The sequence below is a fragment of the Castor canadensis genome, chromosome 5, assembly GCF_047511655.1.
Source record: "Castor canadensis chromosome 5, mCasCan1.hap1v2, whole genome shotgun sequence".
Taxonomy (NCBI): Eukaryota; Metazoa; Chordata; class Mammalia; order Rodentia; family Castoridae; genus Castor; species Castor canadensis.
The window spans coordinates 114,427,584-114,448,884 of record NC_133390.1 but is presented as its reverse complement, the minus strand read 5'-3'; the positions used below and the strand labels follow the sequence as shown (position 1 = coordinate 114,448,884).

General features: G+C 37.3%; 1 protein-coding gene across 1 annotated transcript in view; it reads right to left on the bottom strand.

The window, feature by feature from the left end:
- The window catches only part of Gpr149 (G protein-coupled receptor 149), a 58,637-nt gene extending 38,389 nt beyond the window's left edge, over positions 1 to 20,248 (bottom strand). Inside the window, exons 1-3 of the mRNA XM_020187830.2 lie at positions 18,630 to 20,248; positions 17,563 to 17,755; positions 13,207 to 13,655 (exon numbers count right to left, since the gene is read on the bottom strand). Coding sequence (XP_020043419.1) covers positions 13,207 to 13,655; positions 17,563 to 17,755; positions 18,630 to 19,589 — 1,602 coding nt within the window. The 5' untranslated portion in view covers positions 19,590 to 20,248. The remainder of the gene's footprint in view (positions 1 to 13,206; positions 13,656 to 17,562; positions 17,756 to 18,629) is intronic.
- Positions 20,249 to 21,301: the final 1,053 nt, after the last annotated feature.

Below are 21,301 nucleotides of genomic sequence, written 5' to 3'. Positions count from 1 at the left end.
ACTTTTTGTACACAATAGGAAAATCATTTCTAAGATCCACATGGAATCATAATGAATCCCGAATAGCCAGAATGATCTTGAAAAGGAAGAATAAAGCTATATGCATTGCACTTCCTGATTTCAAAATACGTTAAAAAGCTGGCACAATCACTATTATTTTTTTTTTTTTGGTGGCACTGGGGTTTGAACTCAGAGCCTCATGCTTGCTAGGCAGGTGCTCTACCACACGAGCCATGCTGCCAGCCAAGCTGTCACAATCAAATTTGTATGGTATTGGAATTAAGAAAGACATACAGACCAATAAAACAGCATAGTGAATCAAGAAATAAGCACATACTCAACTAATCTTTGAGAAAAGTATACATTTTTTAAAAGGCACAAAGGAAATAATCACTTTTCATGGGAATAAAATTTATCTAAACTTACCAAAGCCATCTGGGAAAGGGGTCCAAATCATTTTTGGAAATAACTTTAACATCTATGAGTCTTGCAGAAGGTAGATAAACAAGGGTAATACTGAGCCTGCAGGAATCATTACATATAAAAGCAAATGTTCTATAGATGGCAACTGAGTTTAAGTTGGCACCAGCTTGGACTCAATGTGGATGGCTTGGAAATTCAATCCTGAGTCTCTGATTTTTTTTTTTTATGACTAACAACTTTTGACAGTAACCAATGAGAAGAAAAAACAAAACTTAGCTTTTTAAGGAAGACAGAGCAGCTATTGAGCAACTCTATCCAACAGAATGTTTTCAATGATGTCTTCACTGTTCAGGGAGGTAAACACCAGATACATGTAGCTCCTGAGCACTTGAAATGTGGCTAGCAATACTACAGAACTCATTTTATGTTTTATTTAATTTTATTGAATTTAAAATTAAAAAGCCACCTGTGGCTAGGGGCTTCATTATTAGTCAGTGCATCTTTAGAGTATAGAAGGCTAGGTTCCAGAAAATTGATATTAAATGGCCAATTTAGATTAATTAAATTAACAAGTATGAGTTACTCTGAATATAATTGGAAGGGAGTTTTAGATACTAAACACTTAAACCAAAATGTAAATGTTTTAAGCGTTGTATTACATAGACATGTGGATGTTGACTGACCAGAATTAACCTGTAAACTGCAAGAGGCCTAATGACGAGGGTGTTTTAGTGCCTTCAAACTCTTAGATGCTTCTGTGGACTGCTCATCATTCAAGTAGTCTCTTTCCTCCTTGTTTTGTAAAAATGGTAATAGATCTCTTACAGATCACAAGGCTAAAATATATTGTCTTAAGTGAGAAAGTCTATAGTTCATGTGGGTGAAAATCTGTAAGGAAGAATTGATTTAGAATTGGAATGGTTTTGAAGGGAAAATGCGTTGTGGGATGCTAACTTGCTAGGAAGCCAAAACAAGCTTGAAGATTGAGAAACCAACCTAAAAAAATTCAATTAGTTGAACTCTTAAGTACAACTGATGTATTCTTAGAATGTAAACAGAAAGTTAAGGAGGTAGATTTGGGGAAATATCTTTAAAAACAGGTTTTATAGTAATTTCTAGAGCAAGTCTAATGCATGGATACTCTAAAAAGCACAAAGGCAGGCAAGTAAAGGCAAATATATTCCAAATATTGTCGTATTTGTCAAAAAGAAGAACACATGGGAAGGCAGGAAATCATAGCCAGGGACTTCAAAATATTTAATATTTGAGAGCTGTATAGTTCTTGACAATTCAATATTTTTCCAGATTCCTAGGCTCAGATAGGCTCAGCTGCTAAGAAGAACTCTAAATGTGTTAATGTGCTGAGCAAGGTGGGTGTGGTGGTGCATACCTGTAGTCCCAGCTACTTGAGACGGGGAGATCGTGAGGATCATGGTTTGAGAGCAGTCCCCCCAGCAAAAAGTTAGGGAGACCCCCATCTCAATTTACGTTGTGGGCATGTTGGTATGTGCCTATGATCACAGCTACAAGGGAGACATAGTTGAGAGGATGCCAATCTGCGGACAGTCTAGAACAAGAACACAAGGTTCTATCTGAAAAATAACGAAGGCATAAAATGGCACAAATGGCAGAACACTCATGTAGCAAGTGCAAGGCCCTGAGTTCAAATGCAGTACTGCCAAAAGATATGCTCGTATATAGTTTTGAACCTAAATCCAGAGTACTGAGGAGGTTTAAATTTTGAGAGGTTCTCACTAGAACATTTTGTTCCAAGCATATTTTTATGTTCCCCAGATGAGTTTGAACTTATAACTTATATGTAAAATTTTTATTCAAAACAAACTTGTTTTCTTATTAGAGAACATGTGTTTAGTGCAGGATCAACACGACTATTCTCATTTTACAAGACAAGCAACAGATGCCAGGAGAGAAAGTGGTAGGTAATAGACTCACATTCTCAGGCAAGACAAGGTCAGAAAAGACCATGCTACGAGAGGGTTGGCAGGGGGAGGGTCCAGGCCAGCTGCCTTGGAGGGATGGTGGCTCATGTGGTCAGATACTAGTCTTCTTCACAGGTATTTTATGCTGGATCGTCTTCAAGAATGGCTATGCTAGTAGCATGCTGTAGCAAGCTCATTCTGGTTTAGGAAATTCTCAGGAATCTTGTGATTCAGTTATTAAAAATTAAATCATAGAAACTTACAATAAACCATAAATTACATTATATTTTGTAAATTATAATAATTTATAATACAATATATTCTAAATATATAATTATATATTAATTGGTTAGGTTGAATAAAAGATAGTAATTATCAAAAGCCACCATTTCCAGTTTACATGTCACCTGGTGATGACTTACCCTATCGTATCTACACGCTGGAAAGCTAGATAATATACTACTGTATATCTTCCCCAACTCAGGCTTCAGTGATGTCACATTGGCATGTGACACCAACCATGATGAGAGCACAGACCCAGATGTCACACCTTTGGGATTAATCAGTTATGTATCTGTTAAAGCATAAGGGATCATCATTTTCGACTAGCTAGAGTAAGGATAAGATCAGGTAAGACATGCGAAAGTGTTTCTCTACACTATTTGTACTGCACATTAAGATGATGATTAGGGAAAGTGAAAGCACTCTTCTGGTCCAGGCTTTCTTCAAGATTTTAAAAGGAAAGAATTTTGACTCTTTAAAAGTCCCTAGGAAAGAAAGTTGCTTTATGGAGTTAATAAAGTTGTGTGCATTTCATCTATCTCTGACATTTTTTCTTGCTTATATTAAGGATCTTTTTTTCTTAAGGTACAAAATATATCATTCAGAATAGTTATTTCTATCTGCATTGAACTTAAACCAATATGGTCTCCCAATATACACAGCTGGGAACAGGAAGTTTTGAGTACAATTTAAAAAGAAACGACAACCCTGTAATGTCACAGGGACATGAGTTAAGAAGAGTAATTACTGGAACTGGATTTTGGTTGAAATGACAAGTTCAAAACCCAACTATTTCCATGTGTACTTCTGGACCTCAAATAATTAAAGTGACCATGACTCATCAATGTGGGAACTGACTCAGAGCAAGCAGTAGGATTTGTTCAGGGATGCTCATGATTGCTACCCCTGGACAGACTTGGCAGACTAAGGGAGATGCGATGAAATCTACCCTGCTTAGTATTCACTATTTGCTCAAAATAAAGTATGAAATGTCTCATCCCATGTGTGGAACGAAATGGGACTCCATTAAAAACAAGAGGAAGAGGAACTGATCTAATTAGAACTGGGATGCTTTTTCTCATTACTTTATAACCTTGTTTATATAGCATGGCCTAGTGATGCTCAACCTAGGCTGTCATTGGAGTCATTTGTCTAAAAAACTTCAAATGCCATAGTCAGCCTGCTGAGATTCTCATTTGGTTAGTATGAAGTAGTGCCTGGATACTGGTATTTTCTTAAAGCACCTCATGTAATTTTAATGTCCAGATGGGGATGAGAACTGTTGGCTGGATGGTTGGAATTCTTTGCTGGGTACTCCTCCAGAGACCAGGCTCATTAGAGACAAGTCAGCACTCATAGCTATAGTGTGGTTATTTTGTCAGAGTTTCAGGTTACATGATTTCCCTACTACCTTTATAAAGAAAACTAATTCTCATGTAAGAGTTGAACTTAAGTGATATTTAAAAGCAAACAACTCTACAATAAAATTAATATTTTAAAGATTAAAAACAACCAAATGTAACCTATCTTTTCCCACAAAGATTTGAAAATTGTCAATCATCACTTGGTGTATAAATATCACCTTCACACTGTGTCTAGGCTTGGAATCTTCCTTTCTAATCACCCTGAATCCTTTCTTGAAACTAAAATTCTCCTAGAACGTAGGCCTCCATATTGAATCAAAATTGCCTTGTTGTTTCCAGGAAAGTTGTAGCAACTTTCCTCTGGTACAGAGATTGATGGCCCATTTCATCAGTAAGACTGTTAGGAGTATTTGAAGCAGTGGTCTGAAATATTATTTTGGTACATTATTGCAAATCCTTGGCCTAGTATTTGACACCCTGAATTTTCTTTACCAGAGCTGAGACATAACTCTATTACTAGCTCCTAAGTCATCTCTGCACTCTCAGCTCACCACAACACATCTTAGACCAACTCCTGTCTGGAGCAATGAGTCCTGGCTCCTCCCTGCTCCTCTGAGGGTTGAATGTGATTTGTTTTGATTCTGTATACTTTTTTCTCACAGAGAGCCAGCTATGTGCTTGAACATCTGCTTTCCACACTCACTGTAAGCAACATGGGGGCAGGGAGCTTTCATTTCATGTATATAGTGCTTCTGTGAAAAATGTTCAGAGAATAAACATGCAAATTAGTGACAGATGAAACAAATGCAGTATAAAAATGTACATTAGGAGTTCGTTAATGATATGCTTGTGAGCAAGAGGGAGGAAGAATATGTTGATTGCAAGGGCAGCTAAGGAGATTAATGACTATCGGAATCAGAATACTAAAAGTATTTTAAATAAACTGAGCTGAAGGACTTGTTTCTAGCAGAGTGCACCTGGCCTCTGTCTTCGGACTTATTTTACTCAACATGTTTTAGTTACACATATATATGGGGTCAGTGTGAGCCTTCAATACAAGTATATAGTAATTAATAATCACATCAGGATAATCAGTTTCTCCATATCTTCCAATATTGATCATTTCCTTGTTTGGGGAATTTTCAAACTCTTTTCTTCTAAACTGTGAATTACAGTCGTCTTCCTGAGTTACAGAACATTAGCGTTTACTCCTCCTGTCTGCTATTTGACCTCACTCTTTCCTCTCTCCACACTTCACATTCTATCCTGTAGTTTAAATCTTGTGCTTATATTCTATTGGTTTGTGCTTTTCTTATTGACTAATTGTTATTTTATCATTTTTCTAGATACAAGTTGATTATATATTTTGTGAATATTCACATACACAGAATTTTTAAAAATACTGATACCAAATCTCACTCTAGATCAATTAAATAACAATTTCTAAGAGTAAAAACAGGATATATATATATATAAATGTTTGCCAGATAATAATAACTTTCCTCTGAGAGAAGCATAAATTTGAACTCAGCGTAAGAAAGGACTTGCTAACCACCAAAACCATCTCTCTGGAGCAATGCAAAGAGTGGATATATAAGCTCTCTCTGGCAACAGATGGCCTAATTTTGCTTCCAGGCTCTGATAGACTTTAAGCTTAACTTCTCTGTGCCTCTACTTTTTTATATGCAAAGTTGAGGAACCGTAACTACCACATAGAGTCTTTGTGTATGTGAAATGACCAATTATATACTGGATCAATATATTGAAGATAAGGCAGGCTTACTGTGAACTTAACAAAAATATGTAAAATTTATAGGAAAAAATCTTACACTTTTCAAGAGAAAGATATATAAGTGAAGAGGAATAAATAGAAAGATGTCTCCTGTTCTTGGATAGGACACCTTAAAATTTTAAAGATGTTACTATTTTTTATTGTATTTAGCACAATTTTGATGAAATTTTTAATGGAGTTAGACAAGCTGAAATTAATTTGATATGAAAAAACAAACGTGAGAATAGTGAGAAAAACATTGAAAAAAACTCACAGAAAACCAGCCTTTCCAGACACTACAACTCATTGCAACAGCCTCTTTAATTAAAACAGTGAAATATCAGTATATGAGCAGAAGAATAGTGGAATAAAAGAGAAAGTATCAGAACAGACCCAAGTAAACATGAAAAGTGGAGATCTCCACTCACTATGAATAATAATCTACTTTTAAATAAATAATATCTGTTAATAAATGATAACCAATTGAAAAAAAGAAAATTATATCAAGTACAAATATAAATCACAAATGGAACATAGATACAAATGCAGAATGTTTAAAGCATGCAAATACTATAAGAAAAGATTGCTGAGTCTGATTTTAAATTGGCTTTCCAATTATGACTCAAAATCCAGAAGCAATTAAAAATTGATAATGTTCATATAAACAAATAAAAGTTGTGCAAGCTAAAAACACCATGAACCAATTTGAAAGCAACTGACAAGCTAAGAAAAAACATTTCCAAAATATATCATGAACAAAGGACTAATAGCCCTGCTATGTAAATTACTCTTGAAAATTGAAGGATAAAGGAACAAAATCCCAGTAAAAATCAGGAAAAAGAATACACTGTTTGCAAAACAAAGATTTAAACAGTCCCTGAAACATATGAAAACCATTCAAATTCATTTAGAATTGGATAAATATAATTTAAAATAACCCTCAGTTATCATTTCTCTTCACGGGACTGGTAGAATTTTAAAAGTATGACAACATACCTTGCTACTGAGATGGTGGGGAAAAGACCCTCTACCATATATGTATGGGAGGAATGCCAACTGGTATGATCCTTCAGTGGTGGTGGGGGGTGGAATTTGACAATTCCTAAGAAAACTACACTTACCCTTTGACCCAGAAACATTGATTGTTTGAATTTATCCTGAAGATAACACTTTCAACAACATGAAAATCCTTATGCTCTAGGTTGTTCATTGTATACTGGTTTTAATCGCAAAATATTAGAAATAGTCCAAGAGAGTGGTTGGACTGACTGTTAACAGCTACACTGACTTTCATGCAGTTATACAAGAAGAATGAGGAGGGCCTCTATGAACTGATATGGAGTGAGTTCTAAGATATATTAGTAACTGAAAAAAGAAAGTGAAAAACATATCCATCTATATGTAAGAAAGAAGGACATGGAAAATATGTACATGGATCTTCCCTTCTGTACAAGAGAAATATAGGAAGATGTTGCACACAATGTGTAGATGAGAACAGGGTGGAAAGATGGGAACATGGGACCAGTGGAGAACGAATGTATGCCTTTTAATACAATTCTGACTTTTGGAAGCCTGGTAATGTTTACGTATAGAAACATAAGTAATCAAAAACCAGAAAGAATGTGAGGGGAACTGAAAATACGGTGTAAAATGCAGGAAGTAGAGATGAAAGTAAAAAACCTAAGTAAAATTGGAAGATTATATTTGGCTATCCAGTGTAAGTCAAAGATAAAAAAAACTGTACACAACAATTACACTCTAGTTAATATTTTTTCATCCAGGGGTTGAGGATTAGCTACTCTAAAAGTACTTTATGTAAATGCCAATATTAGGCAGATAATGAAACATATTTGTGGATAAAACCAGTTTTCTCACTCTCAAGACAAAAAAGTCACAAGTAAGTAAAAGGAGACTTGAATGAACTTTTTGATAGTTAATTGGACCTAGCGGTTTCAGTATGAACCTAGGATTTTAATTATTTGGGTGGGAAGATTCATGGAAATACAAAATGTGTACACGAGTGTATACATTTGTATTTCCTAGCTCTTTCCCATGGCAGGTCTAGAAGGAAAAGGCTTATTTAGTACTGCCAGAAAGTAAGGAGTTGCTACAAAGATAATGGTAGCTTGTTGAATGAATATAGGAAGATCTCCATTATAATTACCAAATCTACAATAACAGAAGTATCAAAATAAGTAATGGCATGGCTTAAATTATATAGATAAAATAAATGTCTGAGCCCATGCTGGTATAAAGAAATGAAGGGCAAAGATAGATTTTCCTTACAAAAGAATTCTAATAGTGGATATAGACGGAATGATAGAAATAGGAAATCACCATCATCTCATTTTGCATCAAATCGTCATTTCATTTTGAAGACAGAATTTTCATCAATGAATTAAAAAGTTAGTGGTCAGGAGAGTATTATATGAAACAGAACATCTGCACACATTCAAAATGGCTCTCTACAAAGCACGTACAGATTACAAAGGAGAAGACAGTCACAGAATATGGAGAAGCTGGCAGACCCTACTATTACAAAGAGATCAGCATTCACACAAGGCTCACAGGCTTCTATCACAGGCTCCTTGGTAGGATACACTGGGAAGGGCAAACGTGCCTCTTGGTTTTCTTGCCAAAGAGGCATAACTTCATTTAGCCAAGAAAAAACACATGGACAAGTATGAACTGAGGGATACTTCAAAAACAAAACAAATGAAAGAAATCTGGCCAGAAGTTTTCAAAAGTGTCAGGGTCACTGGGTGCTGGTGGCTGGCACTTGTAATCCTAGTCACTCAGGAGGCAGAGATCAGGAGAATCGCAGTTCAAAACCAGCCTGGGCAAATAGTTCCAAGAAATCCTATCTCGAAAAAACCCATCATAAAAATAGGGCTGGTTGAGTGGCTCAAGGTGAAGGTCCTGAGTTCAAGTCTCAGTAGCACAAAAAAAAAAGTGTCAGCATCATGTAAGAAAAAGGAAGGTGAGGAGTTGCTACAGACCCAGGAGACAAAGCAACAAGTGCCATCAGGGCTTAGGTCCTCGGCCAGGTTCAAGCCATGGCTCTGTGCTTTCAACGCACAGGTCTCTGTAAGCTACCATGCATTTTAGAGAATGTTAGTAGAATTCTTAGCTTAAAAAGTGGATTAATGGATTCCATACAGGACTTGATCCAATGCTAATTCCCTTAAATTTGTGGAAAGTGACCAGCAAATCATGGCTGGTATGAGAATCACAAAATGTTTTATGAAGTGTCTGAATTTATTTAGAATAAAATTACCTTGCTTTCAATTTCCAGGACTTTAAATATTTGAGAAAATTTTGCATTTATTACTGAGTTTTCTGCCATACTCCAAATAGCCACTTAAACTATACCAGATAATAACACAAAGGACTTCACCAACTTAAATGAGGTAAAAATTATTATGCTGCATGGAGAAAAGCAGGTTCCCAAATCATATGTGTAGTATGATCCCATGTTTGTCAAAACTAGTAAAAACAAAGGTGTTGGAAAGAGCCTTATGCTTTATAGTACAAAATATAAGTTATGGCTTAGTCTGGGTAGCTAGAAATCAGTGTGGGTTTTTTGTTTTTGTTTTTTTTCCTCATCAGCAATTTCTAAATTTTCTATAATAATTGTAGATTAACATTATAATCATAAAACAATAAAGGTTATAAAATTTTTAAAAGAAAAGAATGAGGGCTTGGCATGGTGGTGTACGTCTGTAATCCCAGCTACATGGGAGGCATGTGACAAAAAAAAAGCCCGAGACCCTATCTGAAAAAAATGATCTGAAGCAAAAAGAGCTGGAGGCCTGGCTCAAGTGGTAGAGCAGCTGCCTAGCAAATGTAAGGCTCTGAGTTCAAATGCCAGTTTACCAAAAAAGAAGTAAAGCAATTTTTCAGGTGTCTGGACAGTGAGTAATGAACTAATCACTTCAGATGAGTCGAAGTATTTAAAAATAAAATACCTGCACTTCAGTCAGACAGTCATCTGTGTTAGGATGACTCGGTGGAGGCTACGGATAGGATGTGGTAAGTGGATTTTTCTGTGGTCATTTCAGTTAAAAAAATGTCAATAATTACTCAGAAAAGTGTCAGCATCTACACTCTTGACCAATAAAGCCACGGGGAGCCTAATGCCTTGCACCCAGTTGTTTTTTAATAGTTTATTTTAAAAAGTGAAAAGAGAAGATATTCTTTTTTAGGAATGAGAAAAGCTATGCATGTTAGTATATTTTCTTCTCATCTTCTTTTATTTTATAGGGTGTATATTAATTATAAATTAATTTTGTCCTGCTTAAGAGATAAAGCCAATAAAAACAAAATTTAAAATCACCTGCAAATTAACTAAAATTTTGTTTATTTTGAGGAAAATGTGTCCATTATCTTGTGATTACAGGTGAAGCAGAGCTTCTTAAGTTTTAATGTGCTTATGAACTAACTTGGGAGCCTTGGTTCTGTAGGCCTGGGGTGGAACCTTGATTTTGCACAAAAGTTGCCTAAAAGCTTATTAGCAATGCAGGATCTCAGGCCCCATCACAGACCTAACTCAATTGCAATCTATATTTTAATTATATCACCATTTGACTTGCCTGCACATAAAGCCTGGCTGAGTTTTTCTGTAGCTTCCTATGAAAATTAACCATCCAGTATTCCTTCTAGGAGAGGTCCTAAAAAGAAGCAATTATGTGGTTCGGTTTTAACTCTGATTTTCAGTCCTACAAACACCCTGAACTTGTGAATTTTATTGAATCATATTCTACTAAAGTCATTCTACTCTCATCATTTTCACACATTAGCCTCCATCTGACATTCTCAATCCTACCAGAAGTTCCAACAAGATATACTGATGATTTATTTACTAATATAAATGCTAACATAAAAATTGAGCAAAACCTATTGCAAAAATAAATGTGAATTCATAAAATGTATTTAAAGTCAAATCTACTGTTTTAAACATCCTAAGAGCAAATATACATTATTCAACGTAATACCATTTAATTCAAGTGAATAAATTGAAGTGTAGCCACAGAAAATCAACAAGTAAGGTTTTCGTATAGTAACTTCATTGTCTATTAAAATTTAATACATTGCTACATAAGTTAACACTGATTTTAGAGCAAAGAAGTCACTGGAAGAAAGGGGTAAAAATAAAAATTCTAAGTCGCTATCTACTCCCATGTAATATTGGCTGCTTTAGAATATTTAAGAATTAAAACCTGCTTCTTGGTCTTATGAAAGGGTCTCACAAGCTTTTAAGCCCTAAATGTATTTTGCTAACATTTTAAAGAAATTTAAAATGTTTTGTAAAATTTGTAAAAAGAATAATTTAATATTTTAAAATTTTATTTAATGCTGAACTTTGACTGTAAGCAATTTTACTGACCAAAAACATCAATTTGTGGTTTCATGATTTCTTATTGTTATTTTAAAATTTATGATATTTCATTTAATTTCAACTGGCTTCCTAAAAAGGTTTACTGTTCTTGAATATCATATTACTCACCTCACCACTAGTCATTTTTCTCACAGTCATCATTTTGTGTAAATTTCCTGAAGTACTTGCTTTTCACAAATGTTAGAATATTAACATTAATAAGAAAATCTTTACAGTTGAAAGATACCTAGATTGATCAAAGTTTTGCATTTCCATTTATCATTTTGTGTTTTGACTTAAGAGGGCTTGGAGCAAGTTGTGCTTCCTCGTTATCATAGAACAATACATGTGTGTGTAAATGGGAACAGTCATTTTTCCAGGTGAAGTTCATTATTTATACTCCACAAACTATAGCCAAGACTTTTAAATGAGAGCTATAATTTGTGACACTTGAGATGATAATTCTCAATGTCCTGACAAAATATATTTTAGAAAAATGGAGTCGTTTAAAGTAATGTTGAGTGAAAGAAAGTCCCAAAAGACTATCAGGTACCATCTAGATAGAGCTCACCCTAAACATGTCTTGTGCTAGAGTTACACATGCTTGTGGTAAGACAACAAGCCTGAGCAAGATCGTGATTGCTATGCCCTCTAAGGAGGAAGCAGGAAGCTGGTGGTGGGGAGGACATCTTAAGGTAGTTATTGGGACAGTCATACTTCATCACTAACATGACTTAATTTTTCATGCAAGAAAGCCAGAAGTCCAGGTTATTCAGAAACAAATTGATGATGTAAGTGCAGGAATTCCCCAGAACCATATTGTTCTAAAAATATGGAGTACTGTGTTCTTTGACCTCCACTTTTGTTTGTATTAGTCAATATATGACAAACATTTAGTGATATTTTCTGAGATTCCTAGTTGTTAAATAATATGCATAGTCATCTTTTCTAATAGTGTGTTTTGTATATTTTCTTTTACTATTCCACTTTACTTTTTCAATGGTCATATAAGAATGATAATAGTGGCTTTACTTAATGGGAGAAAAGGATACTTCATATTATCCTACCCATATTCATAGTTGGTGATAAATGGTCATACTTTTGATCAGTGAATACATTATACTTATCATATTTCTGGAATTACATTTTTGATTCTGGAGAGATGGTACAAGTACATTCAGATTTCATTAAATCATGTAGAAAAAGCTTCCATCTACCTAGCAATCAAGTGTGGAAGCAAAAGCAACTTTAATTATCAGACACAAGAGTTTGCAGGGAAGAACAGTTTCCTATCAATATCACACTGTAAATTGAATAAAATAAGAAAGACCCATTATCATTCTCAGCAGGCTGGAATCTAGGAGAGAATGAGATAAATCCATGTGCAAATTCTTTCAGTTTTAATTTTTTCAAAAAACACCACCAAACCATTTTTTAAAAAATATATTTAAGGGGAATGAGACATTTGGGAGGGTTTGTGATGCCTCACTGGAATGTGTTGTGAAATGAGTCTTTGTTTGCTCCCCTGCTGGATACTGGAAGGACTAATTCTTGCAAGATAGACAAGCAAGCTATCTAGTTGGAGTTGAAAGGGCTCCTCACTGCTTGCTGTTTAAATATTTGCCTTTAGGTATAAAAGAAAATTCTCTCAGGGACTTGGGAGACACTTTTGGGGTATAGGAGAGAAAAATAAAATCTATAGGTCAACAAGTTTAATTAACACAGAGGCATGAGTTTTGAGAGAGAGGTCAGTCTGGATTTAAGCAGAGTATTTGTGGTTAAAATAAAATGTCTTACTCTTCTTAAGGAGTCTATTTAACTTTGCTGATTCCAAAATGTAGAAAAATGTAATGAAAATGTAAAACTAATTTTAAAAATTAAAAGTCCTTCAAAAGATAGCTTGAAATAAAATTAATTATATGAATTAATTGAAGCAAATGAAGTTACCATTGGACATGACTGAATGAAAGAAGCAACTGAACATTTTTTTCATGACTATCATATTTCATTTTACTTTTAATTTCACAAGAAGAATAACTTTTACCATACCTGACGTGGGGTTCTTTCTGATTTACTCCTACACCACTCCCAGTCTGAAAGGTCTGGTTTCTGATTTTCCTCATGAGATAGTCTTCTTTCTGGACTTTCAAAACAGACAGTTTCTTCATAGTTAAGACCACTTCCTGTTTTGTCGGAAAATGCACCCTTTTCCTTGCCAGGATCCTGTTTAGCCTCTGTGATATCAGTGTTGGTGCCTTTGTTGATGCCTGTCAGTGTGGCGCTGTCCAGAGAAGGCCTGGTGCTGATTTCTACTTTTATGGCACTGAAGATGTTATGGTTATCTCTCTGGGAGTCTCTTATAACTTCACACTCATGGTTCACCAGGTCGTGGTAGGATATGGAATTTCCATCATCATCATAGTAATCTTCATGTGCTATTTTATAAATTCCAAAACTTTGTTGGAATGATAGATTGAATTCAAAGCCTTTCCTCTTGGCTAAGTGAAAGCAATAATAAAATTCCATGATTAGAAAGCTAGATATATAAACAGCACTTGGATATACGTAGTGAATGTAAATAAAAAGCACACTCAGCCTGATCATTATGAGTTAAAAATATCTTCATTTGCTTCTTGTCAATTATGCAAAGCAATTATACCTTACAAAACCAAATCATCTTATTACACTGGTCCTAATTTTTCACACTTGCACAACAAGGGACTTAAAATACATACATTCTGAAGGACCCTTTCAGTCTTTAAAACAGTTTTAAATAACCAAAATTAAGTATAAATTAGAAAACTCTCAAACACATTCAGTTTTAGCTTTTTCAGTCAACTAATTCTGTAAATTTCTTTTTTTTTGTATAAAATATATTGCTTATAAATTGTACCATATTAGGAATTAGTTATTAATTAACCTTAATATTATGAATTATTCAGCTGAGAACACCACCAACAGATACAACTTCCTTAAATATTTTGATGTATACCACTTCTGACAGTATTACCTGTAAATGGACACATTAAAATTTGACCATGCTGCTAAGCAGCTTTTCAACTTTGAAAAATAACATGTTTTTCTTCTTTCCTTCCTTCCTTCTTTCTTTCTCTCCTTCTCCCCTCCCTTCTTTCCTCCCTCCCTCCTTCCTTCCTTCCTTCCTTCTTTCTTTAGTACTACTACTATCACTACTACTACTAATAATAACAGCAGCAACAACAACTGGTGTATTATAGCAAATGAGAAAGGCTCCTTTTCTATCTAAAATGGGCTCCTCGGCTCCTCACAGCTGTTGTTGTGGGAAGGGGGCAGTGTTGCTAGTTTTCTGACTGTTCAAGACAAGCCAGATTCATAAATTTTGATGTGAAATATCCTGATCTTAAAATACTGACCCATAATTAAAATTGGTTTAAAGAAGACCTATAAAAATTGGTTTAAAAACCATGGTTTTGACTCATGTTTAGCTCATAGATCGTGAGCTCCTTATTGGAGATACGGCACAGTGTAAGAAGCCACTCCCTTATGAAATGTTTGTACGGTGAGTGAGTGAGTGCACCAGGCATCTGTAGAAGTCCCCCCACCCGGGTGGGGTAGGGAGGGCTTGTGTCTGGACAGCCTGGACTAAGTGAGGCTGAATGTAATAAGAGGTTGAGAGAAATTGTATCTTTAAAAGATGACTCATTTGTAGGAGGATGACCTCAAAAGAATTGGAAACAGTTCCTAACTCCTACTTTTATACCATTTAAAAAATATAGCCAAGTTGATTTTAAAACTTTTGTATAGTTTGAGATATTTCACTTGTAAGAAACTTAAAGGTCAATAGAGTATGGCCAAGTATCTTTTGAGATTTATCCTACACTTCTGAAATACAATAAATACAATGTTGCATTTGTCCTTCAATTGTGGGAGCTTCACGGTTTCCAAAACCTGGATAAAACATGAATCGACCACATCATGCCAACTATAATTTTATATGTAACTATATCTACTTATCAAAATGAATACTTTTCAGAGTAATGTGTCACCAGATACTCTAATTTTGTGAAAAAATAGAAACTGAAAATGATTTTTATATCAAATAATTGTATTTTAGCTATTTATTTCATTAAAAAAGTAAACATCACACCAGGCAAGCAAAATGAGTCTGAAAGCTGCATCCACCCTGCACATCCACCACCTGAGAGCTCTGTGTTAAAAATCACCATAAAGTTGCCTTTGTTTTGAGATGGTAATAATATAAATTACTATCTAAAAGAGAAAAGAATTTTTACTTCTGCCAATTATTTTCTAGTACTGACATTCATTCCCTGGTCACATTTCTCAGTTAACTAATTCAGTGAAGCTGAGATATAGAATTATATCTAATATGTAAAAGATGAGCCTATAGTAAATATGAATTAGAGAAGAAAATATTGTAAAAAAGGAAGATTCTTAACTTGTAAAGGAGAAAAAGATGAAACATAAAACTAAAGAATTGAATTGTGTAGCTGGTCAAGCACCTGGCCTTCCTAAGGAAGAGCCACCACTGGGGTCTCAGAAGTCTTAGTAATAGGGAAATTGACACTGCCTCCACATGTGGTGAAGACATGTTCTTAGTCTCAGCCTGGATTGTAAGAGGGGTGGAGTTGTTTGAACTATAAGTATTCAAAACCAATATTTCTCACAACGTTTTGCTTTTGAAGCCATACCTCTTTATTAATCAGTCTTCATACATAGTTCAATCCTTTGTTTGGAGTTTAAAAGTAAATGCTTATGAAAACGTTTTGATCTTAAAAGGCACATTTTTAATTTCAAATGTGATGTTCACACCATCATTGATTCTGCTAGCTTGGCTATAGGCTCTTCTGTCTCCTGAAGTTTTGACGGAAGTTTTTCTAGTTTGTTAGCAATGATGGGTTGTTGCATTATTTTCCTCCCAGCTCTGATGGTGCTCCCCACCTTTTAAAAATGCCTGTCCTGAAACTACTTCAGAAAGACCTCATTTTTACGGGCTGGATTCTTGTTTACTTCACAATCTTAAATATAATTAGAAAGGGCTGGTTTGCTAGTTTAGTGGTAAAACCTTAATACATGTTAGACTGTTAGAGCAGGATTCTAAATAATTTCTTATGTTATGTTTTAATAAGTGGTGCATAAAATTTATTATTAATTTCTCCATTGTTATTGCTCTTGATATTAGTCTCTAGAAGCTTCTCATTATTATAAGTTTTACTGTTATTGTGAAGACACAAGCAAACACGGCATCTATCAACAGTAAAAATCCTTTTTGTCAATTAAAAATATCTAGACATTCTAAAATTTAAATGTAATAAACACATGAAAAATGACCAGTAATTAATATTTATAAAATAACCCTGTTGTGGGATTGATTATGAAATATACTTTGGCACTATAATTTTTACAACCCTAAAATGGTCTGACGTGAACTGTTTTTAATGTAATCTTTCTTCTCTGTTAAAGAATAACACACTTGCTTATTCTGCTCAAAGGAGTATTAGTGGGACAGTTATTTCAGCATCTACTAATGCATTATTAGATTTATTAAATGAAAGAACATCCTATCTTTTGTCTGGAATGACAAAATAATATCCTTTTTTTTCCTAACAGATCAAAATACTGCTCATTCCTCAACTTCCCCTGTCTTAGAATATGGGAACGATTAAACTGTAGAGAACTTGGTAACTGGCCCTGCTTCTCAGTCCCATTCTGGGTGTGCTCTCTAGAAGATAAAATATTTAAAAGTGAGTAGGTAGGTTGATATGTACACATGCAATGACGAACTCTGCCACCTTTATTCCTTCTTGAAACTGAGGATTTTGTTACTTGGTTGATTTATATCTACACATGTTCTCACAGCAGAGGAACTTAGTAAATTTTTACCTGGGGACTTTTTTAGGCACTCTGATTACTTACTCTGAAAACTGTTTAATACCCTGAAAGAAAATAAGCATTAAAATAATGAAAATGCTTTTCTCACTGTTCCATTGAACAGTAACAGGTTATAATAATTTTTAAATTCTTTTCAGAGTGCTACCCATCTCTTTTCAGATACAAGCTTCTCAGCAATGTTGCTTCTCATATGTAGGCCTGGGGTTGTGGGGAGATTATTTTTTTGGGTTCTTGCTATTGTGGATGCTTAATCTAAGGACCTTTGCTGACATCATGGGACTGTGTTGAATGAATTTGCCTCTTCTTTACTTACCTAAGTGCACAACTACCTCGCGGGTTAAGACACTCCTCATGTAAAGCCTACTGCAACACCAAGCTAAGAATTGCTTCACATCACTAATTTTCCTTGCTATTTGCCCTCGGGCTTTGTCCTCCACTGAGGCATCTCTCTCATTAGCGCACTTTTCTGCATTTGAGTGCACACATCTTGCGCGCGGCACCACGCAGAAGACTTACTTTTTTCCCCATCTGATGCCACTGAGTAGGCACTCTGCCTGCAGTTGATGATGCAGCCACAGGGCAGGTGGGTCCAGCGTTTGGACAGAACAAACACTGGGGTGACAGTGGTGGCCAGCAGGGTTAGTAGAAAGCTGAATGTCTCCACGGGAGAGCTCTGAAATCCCACCACGTGCTTGACCACCATATGGATCTGCAAAGGCAGAGACTTTCAGAACCAAGCCTATCGCGAAGGGTCCCTACCCCAGCCCCTTCTCCAGTCCCTTTTCCTGATTGAGAGCCAGGAGCTCTGCTCCAGCGCTGGAGCTCTAGCCTTTGGAGGCAGGCTCCTGGGAACCCATGGGACACACCCCGCTGCGTCAGCTCCTCAGCGTTTCGTGGTTTCTGCTGTTCAGTGCCCGGACTGCACCTGCTGCCAATTCAAATCTCCACCAAGGAAGCACAGTCTACGAGGGGTCTCTACCCGGGAAAACACGCAGGCGTGTTTCGAGTACTTGTACTCCTGATGGCTTTTGTCACCTCCCTGGTTCCTCATCTCCACCCTGGCGCGCTTGTCACAGCAGAGCGCCACTGTCGCTTCCCAACCACGCTCACTCCTGAAGGCTGGAACAAAAGCCAGGTTTTGCCCCCTGTCTCTTAGCTCCACATCAGATCGCGCCTTTGATGGGTCCCTCCCTGCTGGGGATGGGCGGCGTCCTTAGCAAGCGAGAAGAAAGCCGAGAGAGGGGGGACAACAGAGGGTGGAAAGGAAAAAGCCTTCTTTTTACTCCCTCCCTCTTTTCCTTAATACTTCGAGAGACAAGAACACCATGGACCACGAAGGATCTCGGGAAACTAAGTCTCCCACGATCGAAAGTGCTCCCGGTCCCCCTCAATTTGAGAGAGGCCTCTAGAAGCAAAGGCTTCGGAGTTAACCAAGCCTAAAGGTGACAGCCTTCCCCCAAGCGCGCCTCAGAAACCCAGAGAGACGCCTGGAAGCTGACTCAGTGACCCCCAAGCCAGAGACCTGGACTCGCCCGCACTCGCACTCCTGCACCCCCGCTCGCTCTCAGCCACTGCACTTTTACCATCATGGGCAGCCAAAGGATGGCTTTTGTCAGCGCTAGGATGAGAGCGAAGCGCCTCTGCGCTACGCTCACGGCCCAGCTCCTGGAGCGGTACAGGGTCCCTCTTGGTGCCACGCAGGCAGCGCGCAGGGCGGGTCCGAAGCTAGGGTCGGAGCTGGGTGATTGAACCCCAGCGCACCGCCAAGCGCCGCCCGGAGCATCCTCGGGAGACGGGCTGAGCTCTCGTCCCCCGGTGCCAGGGGTCCCGGGAGTGGAGGCTCCGCGGGAAATTTCCTGGTAGTTCGCATGGACTCTCGGCGGTTCTTCCGAGCACAGCAGCTGGTGAGTGAGCGGGACCGAGAGGCCGGCCAGGAGTGCGAAGGCCGAGGTGTAGACGGCGAAAGGCAGCAGCACGTAGGAGCTGGAGCAGTCGGCCAGGCAGCCCCAGGGCGTGCGCACGAAGGCGCCCCAGCCGCACAGCGGGAGCGCGGCGAGCAGCAGGCTGGCTGCCCACACTGTCAGCGCCGCGCCGAAAACCCGGCCAGACCTCCTGGAGGCCGCCTGACTCCCCGCAGCCCTGGGCAGCGTGCAAAAGTTGTAGGAGACTAGGAGCGTCGCCTTCAAATTGCTCGAGAGTCCCTGGCATAAGTACAATAGAGCCGAGGTGGTGCACAGAGACTGGAAATAGCCGGGGATCTCTTTTGGCCACTGCAAAAACATGAAGATGGTCACTGAGAGTACGCTCATGAGATCATCCACAGACCAAGAAGCCACAAGCATGGACACAACAGTTTTGTTCTGCATTTTCAGCAGGGAAACTAGTGAAAAAATGCTGCCCGCCAGGGCTGCAAGAGTCATTAAACTCGTTAGGCAAAAAAGATAGATATTCAAGGTTCCTGGAGAATTGATAAGGTCCGTAGAATTGTATCTTACTTTCCACAGGTTAGAGTCATTTGTTAAGTTACCGAGAAAAAAAGACATTGTCCTTAGTCAATATTTAATTTTCCTTCTCAATGAATCTGAAGTTTCTCAAAAAAAAACATGACCATTGCAAATCAGATGTCATTCTCCTAGCAAATTTCCCTCTAGATGGTCCCCCATCAGTCCTGCAGAATGGTCAGTCATGACTTCTTTAGGGCTCATTCAATCCACATTTAAAAATTAGATTCCATTTCAGACAGCGGTAAGAAACTTTTCAACATTCCAATTAAAAACAAACAAACCAAAAACTCCTTCGGCCTCCAAATTTCAGGCAAGAAAGCAAAAGCTCCTCAGGTAGACTGAAAAGCAATGGTGTCTAGATCCTTTTGGGGTCCTTCTGGAGCAAAAGCAGCTTGTAGCTTGATGCAATCAAACTCAGTTCACTTTTAAGAGCAAGAAAATGATGCATTTGGTTCCAGAGCTGAATTCAAAGGCAGAGACTGTCAGGTAGGTTTTACTTCTGGAGAAAGAGAGAGAGAGAGAAGAGAGAGAAAGAGAGAGAGAGAGAGAGAGAGAGAGAGAGAGAGAGAGAGAGAGAGAGAGAGAGAGAGAGTAGCACAGCTACTCAGAGAGTCAGAACACAGGCTCCCATCCAAACCTTTGTGTTCTTCAATCAGCCTGTGATACTGGCAACTGCAGGAAGGAGGAGTCAGCTCCAAGCAGGGGAAAAGGGAGGGGAGTTCAGTGTTGAAAGAAATGATATCTTCTCAGCCTGCTTCCTTCAAAGCAAGAAAGTGTCCTTGCTAAGTCTTCCCCTGTGACTTTGACATATAAAACTAGCCCAAATACTTGCTCAGGCTTGATGTGAACTACAAATATTACCTTTGAGAGTCCTAAGCTACTCCAATGACTTAAAAAAGGCCCTTTTTATTCTTATTTTACTCTCATCTAGATTTCCCTGCTTTTATAAAGACTAAAGAATATCATCAATACCAATTGTTAGAATAAGATGGACCAGATTTCTCTGTATAAATATACTGCACAGAAAGACAAATATTGAATATTTTCAGTTATTTGTGCAAGCTAAGAAAGTTGTTCTCCTAGAAGTAGAATAGTAGATAAGGAGGAGGAGGGGTAGGGTTGTAATGGACACTAGAATACAATCAGTTGGGTTGAATTAGTTCCAGTGTTCTGTAGCACAGTAGGGTAACTGTACTGTGTGACAATTAGTTATATATTTCAAACTAAGTAGTCAAGAAGAGTCTGAAGTTTTCCAACATAGAAATATACATGTTTGAGGAGACAAAAATAATAATTTTCCTGACTTGATCATTATACATCTACTGTTGTTGAATTATTGTGCTGTACCCATAAATATGTTCAAATATTATGTGTCAGCTATAAATTTAAAAATTTAAAAATTTAAATTTAAGAATGTCAATATGGTCCTTATTATAATAAAAAATTACACAGAATCTCTAGGTAGACTCCTTCTAGCTTTGGTCAATTTTCTGTCATGGTTGTCACGTAAGGAGGTTGCCATTTGAATAAATGATACTTGTAGTTTTTCATATGGTTAGATGACATTTTATAAGGTCTAAAAGCAAAATCACCCCCCAAAAAACATTTTTAACAGACTGTTTGGGGTGCTGCAGATACTGAATTGTCAGTTTGGCCAGACAGTTAGCTTAGCAAAGTAACTGACAACAGTAATTCTGGTCTGGCATTTATTTCCCAGAATGCTTTAGGGCAGAATTCCTCTGCCTCCAGAG